This window comes from Emydura macquarii, unplaced genomic scaffold (assembly GCF_026122565.2).
Source record: "Emydura macquarii macquarii isolate MOO-44397 ecotype Brisbane River unplaced genomic scaffold, CSIRO-AGI_Emac_v2 contig_1043, whole genome shotgun sequence".
In the NCBI taxonomy this organism is placed as follows: domain Eukaryota; kingdom Metazoa; phylum Chordata; order Testudines; family Chelidae; genus Emydura; species Emydura macquarii.
This window is the reverse complement of record NW_027131180.1, coordinates 3071164-3085695: the sequence shown is the minus strand read 5'-3', so window position 1 is coordinate 3085695 and position 14532 is coordinate 3071164. Positions and strand designations below refer to the sequence as shown.

General features: G+C 41.5%; 1 protein-coding gene across 3 annotated transcripts in view; it reads left to right on the top strand.

Annotated features, from left to right (window-relative positions):
- Window positions 1-1291: 1291 nt before the first annotated feature.
- The window catches only part of ACOT9 (acyl-CoA thioesterase 9), a 39922-nt gene continuing 26681 nt past the window's right edge, over window positions 1292-14532 (top strand). The window contains exons 1-3 of one of the 3 annotated variants that reach the window (XM_067545035.1): window positions 1292-1390; window positions 3818-3909; window positions 9467-9493. In XM_067545035.1, coding sequence (XP_067401136.1) covers window positions 1377-1390; window positions 3818-3909; window positions 9467-9493 — 133 coding nt within the window. In that variant the 5' untranslated portion in view covers window positions 1292-1376. The remainder of the gene's footprint in view (window positions 1391-3817; window positions 3910-9466; window positions 9494-14532) is intronic. The other 2 variants (XM_067545037.1, XM_067545038.1) reach the window with 2 other exon arrangements.

Genomic DNA, 14532 nt, shown 5'->3' with positions numbered 1-14532 from the left:
GGCTCGATGGGTAGTGATCAATGGCTCGATGTCTAGCTGGCAGCCGGTAACAAGCGGAGTGCCCCAGGGGTCGGTCCTGGGGCCGGTTTTGTTCAACATCTTCATTAATGATCTAGAGGATGGGGTAGATTGCACCCTCAGCAAGTTTGCAGATGACACTAAGTTAGGGGGAGTGGTAGATACCTTGGAAGGTAGGGATAGGATACAGAATGACCTACACAAATTGGAGGACTGGGCTAAAAGAAATCTGATGAGGTTGAACAAGGACAAGTGCAGAGTCCTGCACTTAGGACGGAAGAATCCCATGCACAGCTACAGACTGGGGACCGACGAGCTAGGCAGCAGTTCTGCAGAAAAGGACCTGGGGGTTATAGTGGATAAGAAGCTGTATATGAGTCAGCAGTGTGTCCTGGTTGCCAAGAAGGCTAATAGCATACTGGGCTGCATTAGTGGGAGCATTGCCAGCAGATCTAGGGAAGTGATTATTCCCCTCTCTTTGGCACTGGTGAGACTGCATTTGGAGTATTGTGTCCAATTTTGGGCCCCCCATTACAAAAAGGATGTGGACAGAGAGATGTGGACGTGGAGAGAGTCCAGTGGAGGGCAACAAAAATGGTTGGGGGCTGGAGTACAAGACTTATGAGGAGAGGCTGAGGGAAGTAGGCTTGTTTAGTCTGCAAAAGAGAAGAGTGGGGGGGATTTGATAGCAGCCTTTAACTACCTGAAAGGGGGTTCTAGGGAGGATGGAGCTAGGCTGTTCTCAATGGTGGTAGATGACAGAACAAGGAGCAATGGTCTCAAGTTGCAAGGGGGGAGTCTAGGTTGGATATTAGGAAAAGGTTTTTCACTAGGAGGATGGTGAAGCACTGGAATGGGTTACCTAGGGAGGTGATGGAATCTCCATCCTTAGAGGTTTTTAAGCTGCTGCTTGACAAAGCCCTGGCTGGGATGATTTAGTTGGGGTTGGTTTTGCTTTGAGCTGGGGGTTGGACTAGATGACCTCCTGAGGTCCCTTCCAACCCTAATCTTCTATGAGTCTATGACTGGAAGCAGGTGACTGACTGTGACTGATTGTGACTGCTGCGGCATGCGGCGCAGAGAGAGGGCAGGGGCAGCTCGCACTAGGGCACAGGGACAGGTCGCTCGGCGCCAGCAGGCGGGAAAAAGAAAGCAGGAAGGAACCACAGATTGGGGGCGCGGGCGGTTGAGACTAGAGAGGGAAGGAACCATAGACAGAGAAGGGATTCGACTCTCTATGCTGGCGGCGCCGCGTGTCTATGGTGCTGGAGGACTCAGACTGGCTGAGTTCTAAACATCCCGGCGGCCGGGGCGTGGCGGTTTTTGGCGGCGGTTGGCGGCAGGCGCGCGGCAGCGGCATGTTGGCCCTCGGGTGAGTGCGCGGGGGCGGCCCCGGCCGGTGGGACGAGCTGCTGCAGCTGCCGCCCCAGCGGGGAGGTTGGCAGCGGCTCGCGCGGGGTACCCTGGGGGCCTGCGGGCCGGGAGCCGGGCGGTCCGCGGCGCTGCAGCTGCTGGCCTCGGGGTCCCGACACAGAAGTCGGTTAACGGGACGCGGCTAGGAGGGAGGACGGGGGGTCGGTTGGTCGGTCAGTCGCTCTGTCCTGCGTGCTGCGACTCACTAGGGGTGTGGGTGTGTGAGGCCGCGGGGCTGGGCCGGTGATCCCCGCACGCCCCGGGCGAGGCGCTCTGCCACAGGTGGCTTCATGTGAAAAAAATAAAATAAAATACAGTAAATTTCGTTTCCTTCTACCCACCAATTGGTAGGTTCCGGATGCAACGCTATCGTTGGCTCCCCTGACGTTTGTGCTGCGATGGCTGCCCGGATGGGCTGTCAAAATCCGAGCGCTGCTTTTGTGAAGGGACAATAGCCCCTGAGCCTTGCACTGCCACTTGGCAGCATGTTGCAAACAGTGTAGCAGGCAGTGCAGGATCAGGCGGCATAGATGTTAAAGTAGCTGCTTTTACCAACAATACATTAACTCGTTCAAATTGGAAAATGCATTTTTGCCATTACTGCTAATTGCTTTTTTTTTTTTTTTTTTTTTTGCATTTCTCTCATCTTAGATAATAAAAATTGAAGAGTTCATTGTACGGTCATTTTTAGTATTTAACTTCATTTTCCAGATCCGAACAGTTAGAAGGCTATACTTGAGTCGAAAACACTGAAGGGGAATGTTTAAATCCAAGCAAACTGTTTTAAATGAAATGCAAACAAACTAAGCAGGCAGATTTTGAACCCTTTTCTAGTAATGCTTGGGGCTAAATTCTGCCCTAATCTGTATCCTGTGCAACTCTGGTGTTGCCACTGGGCTGCATAGAGTGGCAGTGAGGTCAGAATATGGTCTTAAATGTTGTAACTTTTCTTTTTCTCCTGAAGCACTTGCCACTGTACTTTTAAAATCCTGCTGGAATGTGGACTAAGTTAAGCAACTGTTCACCTGGGGCTGTGCTAAAAAGAGTGTTTATTGGAGTCAGAGGCTGTCTACAACAGGGGATGTTAAAAGAAAGTTTTCACCATTACCACTGCGAAATTCCTGGTGCAGAGGAGATTCTTCTCGCTTCTTGTGTTTTTACTGTCCTGTTAGTTAAATCAGCTAGGGAAGTGCCAAGGGCCACAGTGGAGTAGAGATACATAGCTTTTATGTAGACAACCCTGCCCTCTTATGCATGCCTGAGGACCTACCCGTTTTTGAGGTGCACCCCATGGCCTTTTCTGTAGAAAGTTGAGGGCTAGGCAAACCCTGTTCCTTGACAGGACAATATGGGGGATTGATGTGACAGTCCCTATTCATGGTAAAACTATATGACCTATTGAGATTAATATGGGGAACATGCAAATACAAATAAATAACAATGTGTCTATCAGTTTATTAGAAAAAAGCAATACTGCCTTGTGATCATAGTATGGAACTTGAGGTCAGGACTAAAACAATCTAGCAACATTGGTGCTGACTCACTATGTAACCTTAAAGAAGTGTTTTAGGCCTAGACTCCTAACTTAGATTGATTTCAGTGCTGAGCATCTACCCTAATGTCAAAGAACTTGTACTCTGTGAGACTGTGACCTGAAGTGACATAGCTTTTTTCATTAGGAATATCAATAAGCCTCCTTTGTTTGTTTTACTTTTACAAATTAAAACTAGTGTCTTACTGCAATAAAACAAAACCTTAATTTCAGTAAATTTTACATTTTCCCTGTTAATGTTACATTAAATGATGGTTTAAACTCATGTTCACCTTAGTATAAATATTAGGTATGTCCAAGAATTTCAAAATGCTTTTATAAGAGTTGCTGTACCTATTTTACAAATGGATAAATTGAGGCACGGAAACAGTAAGGCCCAGATCCACCAAGGTATGTAGGCTCCTAACTTCCAACTGCAGTCCCTGCCAACCAAATCCCTTTACAGTGCCTCAGATTGGGCACTTAAACTCACTAGGCACTTTTGAAAATCTTGGCCACTGTTTATATGCTTCATTGGCAGCTTCTTCCAAACAATGTTATGAAAAATTAAAGAACTCTTTCTGTGGGGAAACAACATACATGATTTGGTGATTTGGCTTTACTTTCCCTCCCTTTCCTGAAAATACTTTTACTATACAAGTAATGCAAACTTGGTCTCTTTTACTAATTTAGCCGACTCCATCTGTAATATGTGTTAAACTATTGTGTTGCTTCTGAAAAAAAAAATCACTCCTATGAAAATGATTAAATGAGTCTCTGAAGTAGTGTGTACCTATCTCATTTGTTTTCACTGCAGTAATTTTGAATGATGCTTAATTCCTGTCATGTCTACAGGTGGTATACTGTAAGAAAGGCTCCTTCTATTCTGGCTAGGGCACTGACATCCATGACTAATGGCTCCCAGGCTCCTCTAGACATGTCTGAAGGTAATGTAACTGGTTGAATTTTGGAAGATCATGTCATTAAAAGGTTTTATTCTTTCCTTTATACTGTTGGGTGAAAAGCACTGTCCCACTATGCTTAACTAGTTGAAATCTTTAATAATCAAATGTTTGGACAATATATTACCATATTAGATACTGCATTGCTCCACATCCCTTTGTTAAACACACATTTTTATATCTTGTCCCATAACATAGCACAGGCACAAATTATTAAAACTATCTCATCTGTAAATATTCCATTCTAAATATATTTTCTAATACTTTTTTACTTGTTCTGCTAAAACTCTAAGTGGTACCTCCTTAGCTATCTTTTTTTTTTTTTTTAACCATTGCTTTCATGTGTTCATTATTTCTTTCAGCTGTTATCATATTGTTATTTATCTGTTTCTTGTGGCCTTGGAGTTGCTGGTTAGTTCTGTCCAATCAGTGTTTATCCTCTCTAGTCTGTCTTGCTTATACCTGTCTAGTAAGTTACACATTGTCTGTTTCACTTTGCCCAGTTATCTACACAGACCAAGGATCCACTGTAGATAGGACGCAAAGCAACTTTCTGATTTCTTTGCAATCTTTGAAAGCTGTGTCAACAAGACACAGCAAAAAAAGTTCCCTTTTTACATTTCCTTATAACAATATGTATTATCTACTTCTCTAACATGGTTAGATTCATGTATATTAAATATAGATCATTGTACATTTCATTCTAGTACATGTAATTCCCATTAAGGGGTGACAGGGATGTATTGCAAAGAGAATATTCCTTAGTGTAATTCATATTGTTTAAGACATGACTTCTGAAAGTGTCTTTAAAAATTCTTGCATATGTGTTGAACCTAATGGTAAAGCTGTGTGCATCCAGCTTAGAAATACAAGTTCAGGGTATCACTGTGGTCCTTTTTTCCTGGAAAAGCAGAATGCTCGTGTTGCATTTTTTGAAGGGAGGCCGGAGGACGGTGCTTTTCCTTTTTCCTTGAGGATGTGTTCTGGATGGAGGGTCACTGTAGGATGGAGACATATGGAAGGTGAGGGAGGATGGGCACAACGAGGACAAAGTGAGGAGTAGAAATGAAATAGCCTACAGAAAAACTATGAGTTTTATACATAAAAAATTATAAATAAATATCCTTTAATCAGATTAGAACCATGGATTATGAAAATTCACGTTAGTATTATTTTATATTAGAATACTGTTTTTACTCAGACTTCTAATAATTAAATATGAAACATGAAGCATTAATGTTTTATTAATAAATGATCTGGAAAAAGGAGTAAACAGTGAGGTGAAAAAATTTGCAGATGATACGAAACTGCTCAAGATAGTTAAGTCCAAGGCAAACTGTGAAGAGTTACAAAGGGATCTCGCAAACTGGGTGACTGGATAACATAATGGCAGATAAAATTCAGTGTTGATAAATGGAAAGTAATGCACGTTGGAAAACATAATCCCAACTATACATGTAAAATTGTGGGGTCTAAATTAGCTGTTACCACTCAAGAAAGAGACCTTGAAGTCATTGTGGATAGTTCTCTGAAAACACCTGCTCAGCGTGCAGCGGCAGTCAAAAAAAGCTAACAGAATGTTGGGAATCATTATGATTGGGAATCATTATGAAAGGGATAGATAAAACAGAAAATATCATATTGCCTCTTTATAAATCTATGGTATTACCACATCTTGAATATTGCATGCAGATCTATTCACCCCATCTATATATATTGAAATTGGAAAAGGGCAACAAAAATGATTAGGGGTATGGAAAAGCTTCCATATGAGGAGAGATTAATAAGACCGGGACTTTTCAGCTCAGAAAAGAGTCGACTAATATAATATAATAACTAATAATGATAGCAGTCTATAAAATCATGACTGGTGTGGAGAAAGTAAATAAGGAAGTGCTATTTATGCCGCATAACACAAGTACTAGGGGTCACCAAATTAAATTAATAGCAGGTTTAAAATAAACAAAAGGAAGTATTTCTTCACACAATGCACAGTCAGCCTTTGGAACTCCTTGACCGAGGATGTTGTGAAGGCCAAGACTATAACTGGGTTAAAAGAAGAACTAGATAAGTTCATGGAGAATAGGTGTATCAGTGGCAATTAGCCAGGGTAGGCAGGCATTGCTGTTTGCCTGAAGCTGGGAATGGGCGATGGGATGGATCACTTGATGATTACCTGTTCTATTCATTCCCTCTGAAGCACCTGGCATTGGCACTGTTGGAAGACAGGATACTGGGCTAAATGGACCATTGGTCTGACCCAGTGTGGTCATTCTTACGGTCTTATGTTTAATTTTAAACCTCAAGTAAATGCAAAGAATAATTAACATTAGGCAGGCCAAAAAAATTTGAGGAGCATCAGAAGCAGGAAGCATGCCAAACAATTAGTGAGGCCATTGGATGATTGAGGTGCTGAAGAAGAAGCTAAATTACTTCTTTGCATCGGTCTTCACTGAAAGGATGTGAGGGAGATTCTGACATTCCAGCCATTCTTTTTAGGTGATGTATTTGAGGAACTGTCCTAGCCTGAGGTGTCAGTAGAGGAGGTTTGGGGACAAATTGATAAATTAAACAGTAATAAGTCACCAGGACCAGATGGCATTCACCTAAGTTCTGAAGAAACTCAAATACAAAGCTGCAGAACTACTAACTGTACAATGTAACTTATTGCTTAAATCAGCCTCTATACCAGATGACTGGAGGATGGCTAATGTAATGCTCATTTTAAAAAAGGCTCAAGAGGCAACCCTGGCAATTACAGGCCAGTAAGCCTAACTTCAGTGCCAGGCAAACTGGTTGAAACAATAATAAAGAACAGAATTATCAGACATGTAGACAAACATGATAAAGTTGGTGAAGAGTTAACACAGCTTTTTAAAAGAAAATCATGCCTCACCAATCTGTTAGAATTTTTGCAGGTGACAACAAGCATATAGACAAAGGTGATCAGTGGATATAGTGTACTTGGACTTTCAGAAAGCTTTTGACAAAGTCCGTCGCCAAATTCTGTTACCACATGACTGCTTAGTTTGCTTAAGAGGGAAGGTCCTCTCATGGATCAGTAACTGGTTAAAAGATAGGAAATAAAGGTTAGGAATAAATTATCAGTTTTCACAGTGGTGTTTCACAGTAGTGTTCAGCATATTTCTAAATGATCTGGAAAAGATGGTAAACAGTGAGATGGAAAAGTTTGCAGACAATACAAAATTACTCAAGACTGTTAAATCCAAAGCTGACTGTGAAGAGGTACAATGGGTTACAGAACTGGATGAATGGACATCTGTATGGCTTGAAAGTTTGTCTCTATCACCAACAGATGTTGGTCCAATAAAAGATATTACCTTACCCACCTTGGGCAAGAAAATGGCAGATGAAATTCAGTGTTGATAAATCCAAAGTAATGCACATTGGAAAACATAATCCCAACTATACATACAACATGATGAGGTCTAATTAGCTGTTTGACACCAAAATCTCATGCTTGAATGCTTTGTGGCTAGTTCTCTGCAAACATCCACCTAGCATATAATGACAGTCAAAAAAGCTAACAATGTTAGGAACCATTAGAAAAGGGATAGCTAATAAGACAGAAAATATCATAATGCCACTGTATAAATCCATGGTATGCCCACACCTTGAACACTGTGTGCAGTTATGGTTGCCTCATCTCAAAAAAAGACATTAGAATTAAAAAAATACAGAGAAGGGCAACAAAAATGATTAAGGGTATAGAACAACTTCCTTAGGAAGAGAGATTAAAAAGACTGGCACTGTTCAGTTTAGAAAAGAGACAATTAAAGGCAGATATGATAGAAGTCTATAAAATCATGAACAATGTGGAAAAAATGAATAAGGAAGTGTTATTTACCCCTTCACTTAACGCAAGAAGCAGGGGTCACCTAATGAAATCAGTAGTCAGGAGGTTTTAAAACAAACTCAAGGAAATACTTCTTCACACAACACCCAGCCAACCTGTGAAACTTGTTGCTGGGGATATTGTGAAGGCCAAAAGTATAACTGTTCACATAAGAATTAGATAAGCTCAAGGAAGATAGATCCATCAATGGTTATTAGCCAAGATGCTTAGGGATGCAACCCCATGCTCTAATGTTCCTAAACCTCTGACTGCCCGAAGCTGGGAGTGGACAATAGGGGATGGATCACTCGATACATTGTCTAGTTCTCTTAATGCCCTCTGAAGCATCTGGCACTGGCCATTGTTGGAAGACAGAATATTGGGCTAGGTGGACCATTGGTCTGACCCAGTGTGGCCATTCTTATTTCTTAACACATACATTAAAATAGAGCAAAGGGACTAAAATGACACCCCAATAATTCCTTTGAGATTCTGCTAGTGTCTGATGACACCTAATCCTTCAGGCATTCTTTATATAGAAACTCTCCTTTGTACTAATGACTGGCTCACTCATTGTGATTTACTGAAAGTTGGAGGTTTGCGTTAATAAATGAACAAACACAATTGGGGATAGAGAGGAGGGCAAGAGAAACAAGGATACTGCATGTTGTATTTAATGCAAATTGTACTTTGATCATTTATTGTCATAGTAATTTTAGATTTAGCTATAATAATACCAGCTAGTAATACATTACATTTCTGTAAAAGCTGTAGGGACACTCTATTGTTTGGTTATTTACTGAGAAATGGGGAGCAACTGATGTTTTATATATTTTAACACTTGCTGCTTAGTGAGGTTTTACTCTAGACTTGTAACTTTGCATGGTGTTTTTACAGGCAAATAAACTTCCATTGCTGTGTATAAATAATTCCTCCTTCTTTCATTTCCATTCACTACGTTAATCTATTTTTGCATGCTGTTTCCTAAGTACTGAATGCTCATCCCAACTTGTTTTTCTATACCAGTGTTCTCCATTCAAATCCCTTCTGTAAAAAACAAACAAAAACACCCCTCACTTCTTCTGAACCACATTAAAGATCATCCGCCCCCCAACTCGCCAAAATACTCTGATATTCCTTCCTCTAACTTCCCTAATGTATCCTTCCTTTCCTATTTACATATGTTGAGGCCTTGATCCTTGAGGTTACTCTCAGGCATCAAGTCTTAAGCATGTGTATAAACGTGTGCAGAATCAAGGCCATAGGTTGTAAGCTCTTCAGGGCAGGAAGGGACTATTGTCATTATTGGTGCTTAACAAAAATTAATATTGACAGTGTTTACCAACAGCAGGTTTTCTTGTTAGCAACATGACTGACAATTTGAAATATATGGTGACAGCAAGTAATGTACATTAGCTTTTAGTAGACAAATGAACTGTACAGCTGTATATTTTTGACTGTATGTGAAGGAATGGACTAACCTAGCTGAGTTTGACATATAGATACATTAACTATATAAACCATGTAACTGAATGAAGACAAGTTGCCTACAATTAGATACTAATGTGCATGTGCAAAGTGGAATTTGAAGGGGAAAAATAACCAGACAACCTGAGATTAGAAGTATACTCTTTTCTTCGTTTTATGGTGATATTGATTATCTAACTTGTTTTTTCCACTCCACAGGACACTTATGCATTCATGTGAATAATGGTGTGTGGTGGTAATCAGCATGCATTTTAATATTTACATGACCGCTACCAGCCTATCTTGCTACTATCTCACTTTACTTGAGGGTTCATGAAAAACAAAACTAACATTTTTTTCTGGCAACTTTCACAAGTCATCCCTGTTGTCATTAAAACTGTTAATTATGACGTGAATGGTGCCAGTCTTATTGGTAGAAATATTGTCACAGGACATATATACAATGTGCTGATTGATTTAAGGACATGATAGATAACTTTCATTTTTAAGTAATCTGCAGGTAATAAAACCATTTATATTTTAAGGCACAAATCCTGCAGTTCTTATGCATGTAAATCTCTCATTGACATAAATAAGAATTTTGTCTAAGTAGGGGCTGCAGGATTTGGCCCTAAAAGCATAAACAGAAGTATGCTCAGGAAAGCACCTGGAACAAGTTTTTCCAGCGTAGGTGCCTGAAGTCCCACTATCCATATTTAGGAATTCAAGTATCCTGACTTTTCATAAGTTTTGAGTGCCCATATCTTCCAATGAAAATCAATTAGAGTTGTAACCAATTAATACTCTTGAAAATTCAGGCTATTTGCTTAGGTCCCTAAATATGGATTTAGGAGCCTAACTGTAGGGACTCAAGTTTGAAAATCTTTGACCTGGTATTTGAAGCAATGTTGATCATTTAAAGAGATGCCACATACCAACTAACTCTTGACTGCTTTTGTTTAAAGACCTAAGCCAAAATTTTCAAAGTTGGTTACCTACAGTTAGACTCCTAAAACCTCATTTAGACATCTAAATAAAAACTGTTTGATTTTCAGATATGCTGAGTACCTGCAACGCCCATTGAAATCAATAGCAAGGTCTGCTTAAAAGATGATGGCTCAATATGGCAATTTGTTCAGGGAATACTGCTGTGTAATTTACTTGAAACTAATGGCAAGTTTACTCTCACTCTTAATGGAAATTAATTTTCAGTCCCTCCACTAAATCCTGTTGACAGCCTCAGCCTCTGATTACCTTTACATTCTCTAGGGCAGTGTTTCTCAATCTTTTTGATATCAGGGACTGGCTTGGTACCTTACTAAACTTGTCTACACTACAGGTTACTTCAGCATAATTTACGTAGCTCAGGGATGTTAATAATGCCTGCCGACATGGCTACCACCTGTTGCAAAGGCAGGAATTGTTAAACCTACAAGAGAGCTCTGTCCTGTAGGCTTCAAGAGTTTACACCACAAGTGTTGCAGTGGTGCAGCTGCAGCACTGCTGTAAGTGCTGTAATATGGATGTAGCCTGTGTCAGGGAGATCTCAGGAACCGGCGCTTGTCCACAGACCAGTCGCTGAGAAACCGAGCTCTAGAGGTGGGTTTGCAGTGCTGATAGAGAACTATTTTCAGTACTCTCATCTTCAAAGAGCCCATTTCCTGTACACTGTGCAAAGGTCTCTATGTGTACTGAAACATTGGCCTTTGTTTTCCTAGCTGCCAGCTGTCTCTAAGGCTACTTTAAATTTTCATCTATTCAACTAAACACTTTCACTTTCATTGCTGTTTGCAGTATTCTCTCTTGACCTGAGGAACTCATCATATTTTTGTTTATACTTAACAGCTTTAATTCTTTGTTTTAAAAAAGTTCTGGTTTGGGTGAATGCTGTTACAATGAAGCTGTAACAAAGACTTTGAAACTGATGCAGGATCACTCAAACTTTTGTATAGTGTGGGCCACATGGTAATGCGGATTGACTCATAGAAACCTCCTCTCCCATTCGTGATCTCATAACAAATCTGTCACAAATAAAGCAGTTGCTTTCATGAATGGCATACTAATATTTTGTACACCTAAGAGATTAGAGAGTGTAATATAACAAAACGATAAATCAAATACAGAAGTTTAGGGAGTGTTAGCTCTAATTACTTGAAAGCCTGTTAAATGAAGAAGGGGGTAGATCAGTGCCTTTACCACTGATCTAGTTACCTATTTACCATTGTGGGCTGCATATGCAGCTCTCTGTATTATGTGGGCCGCACACACTGACTCTCTCTCTCTCTCTCTCTCTATATATATATCTATATCTCCCAATCTGTTTATTGAAATAAAGGATTTTTCCAATTAGCACACTGGTCTATACAGGTGTGGCAGAGTGGGTGTACATGTGTATCAGAATGAGCGAGTGTGTGTAGGTGAAAGTTGTGTGAAACAAACAGGAAGTGTAAGTGTGTGTGTGTGTGTGAGAGAGAGCGCCAGTGTGAGAGAGTCATGGGTGACAGACAAATACCAGTGCCCATGATGTATAGTAATTTTTGGGGGGAGGAGGAGGTGAAATGAATCAATCGGTGTCCGTATAAAAGTCAGGATTGTTCTGGGCTGTTGACCACTGTAAGATAATTGTGAATCCCTGAGCTCAGTGCTTAAAGTGGCCTAAAAAAAGTATGTGTATGTGTGTCTATGATGATCCCAGCTGAAAAAATTTTCATGCACTTGGTAGGGCAGCACTTAAAGTGCACCCCTCAGTGACCTGATTCCATTTTAAATTCTTTTTTGCCAGGCCTGTGCCCCCTTGTGACTCTGCTCACTTTAAGCCTTGCCTGAGCTGGGCCCACAAAACAGCTGCAGTGTCAGCAAGGTGTTCTTCTCTGGGATGCTGGGCTGTAGTTCAGGGAGCAGTGTGCATGCCATGTGGCACACAGCAGCTCTTTGTCTTGGGCACCTCTCACCTGGAGCTTGTCTGAGGCAGGGGCAGAGCTCTGCTGGAGGCAGCCCAGCTGTTCTCTGTGCGTGGGTGAGTGGGCATAGACTTCCAGCTGGCAGTAGTGACTATGGATGGGGTGCAGCTCAGATAGAGGGGACTTCCCTGAGCCCCACTGAGTGCAATGGGCACCAGGAGCGTGCACTCATCCTCACTTGGGGCTCAACACTGGGGCATTGTCCAAGCCAGAGAGGGTCACTGCTGCGGAGGGCATTAAGAGTCCTGTAGCAGAGATTGGACGGGAGGGGGATAGAGCTTCTCCCCGCCCTGGCTGCTGTGGCTGCCTGGTTGGACAGAAGTCCTGCCACACTTGCTCCCAGACAGTTAGGGGCAGGGGTGATCCCAGTCACCGAGCCATGGGGGACCGTAGCCGCCAATGGGACAAATTTCCACCCCGCACCAGCTGTTGCTTACAAATAATGGTACAGATTTTAATGTAATGACTTACAGGGCAGCCTCCTGCTTTTGCTTTGCACTTTGGTTCTGGACATGGCCAGCAGGGAATGAATAGATGGGCACTGTCTGCCAGAGGTGACATTGGGGGGACGGGGACGGGACGCTCTCAAAATTTTTGTGAGAGTTTGCTGGCCCCGCTTGGTCCCATGGTGTGGCCATGCCCCCTCCCTGCATGGCAGCTGCTAGAGCCAACAAGCTGGGAGTTGCAGGTGGGGAGAGGCATCAGCAAACAGCTGGGAATTTCAGCTTTTGCTGCTGCTCCTCCTTGCAGCTCCCAGCTGTCTGCTGCTGCCTCTCCTGTGGAGCTAACACCCGGAAGCTGCAGGGAGCGATTGCTGATGGTAAGAGGGGGGTGTGCCTGGGGGGAGGCTGTGACTCAAGCTGTTGAGGCTGGACCTTTAAATTGTGCCTCCCCCCCTCAGCAGTCACTAGTCGGATTTGTGCAGCCTAAAGCAGGCTTATACCCCCCACGCAGGACAGGGAGTGCTCCAGCAGGCCTCTGTGACACCATTTCCCCCTTACCAGGCTCAGTCCCTGCCAGGACCTGGGAGTGAGGCATTCCGCATGGCAATCTTTGAATTTTTTCTGGCACACATTTGGGCTGCTGCTGTGTGCTAATTGGGACACAAGTGGCCCATGGGTTGAGAACCACTGGAATAAATGAATAATTTACTCATTAAACAAATTCTGAAATACTATGTGATTATAAATCTTTAAATTGGAAAAGATTTGGTTTGCCCACATTTTGATAATATTCATTGAATATATTTTCCTTTTATGAAGAAAAGTAGTAAGGATCCTAGCATACAAACACTTGTTCATTTTAAATCTGTGAATAGTTGCACAAAAGTGAACGGGACTACTTGCACATGTAAATCTTCACAAGATTGAGGCTTAAGTCATTCATAGCTTATTGCCTCATTCTCTGTAGCCATTTCTAATTTTAAAACTTTTTCTTTAATTCAAGGTACAGAAATTCTAGGTGAAAACATTTATTTTTCTCTGTCTGTACAATGGTTCAGAAATAGGGCCTTATATGATCATAGGTGCTGTGATGGTCTTCGTTCTAATACAGTAGAACCTCAGAGTTACGAACACCAGAGTTATGAACTGACCAACTGGCCAATTTCTCTTCCTTCTGAAAATCTTCATAAGGAACCAGAAGTACACAATCAGGCAGCAGCAGAGACCAAAAAAAAAAAAAAGCGTAAATACAGGACAATAGTGATTTAAACATAAACTACTAAAAAAAATAAAGGGAAAGCCGCATTTTTCTTCTGCATAGTAAAGTTTCAAAGCTGTGAATGTTCAGTTGTAAACTTTTGAAAGAACAACCATAATGTTTTGTTCAGAGTTACGAGCAATTCAGAGTTACGATCAACTTCAATTCCTGAGGTGTTCGTAACTCTGAGATTCTACTGTACTGCTTTACTCTGATGGATATTAGGGCAAGTTCACTGCTGGCTCCATGGAATTTGTTTGACTTCAGTGGAGTAGCTCCTCTTATATAAAACATAGGCCACTGATGAGGCTTAATTTAATTTAGTTAATTTTTAAGCAGTTCCTTTTGATTACGGTTTATTGGTGTAAAATTAGTCATGGAATTTTCCTTTAATCCAAAATGTACTTTTGATCATTGTTAATGCAAATAGCCTTCAGTGTTCAGGCTGGAATGTGCAAACTCAGACTTTGTCTAATGATTTTAATTTACTTTGGTATAACAAATGTGAAGGATCAGCTGCTGTGCTATCAGTGACTGAATCTGTCTTGCTTGTGGTTTGTTTGTCTTTTGTATAACTCTTCCCTGATGTGTCCTTAGTTCTTTCTTCATAATTTAAAATCCCTT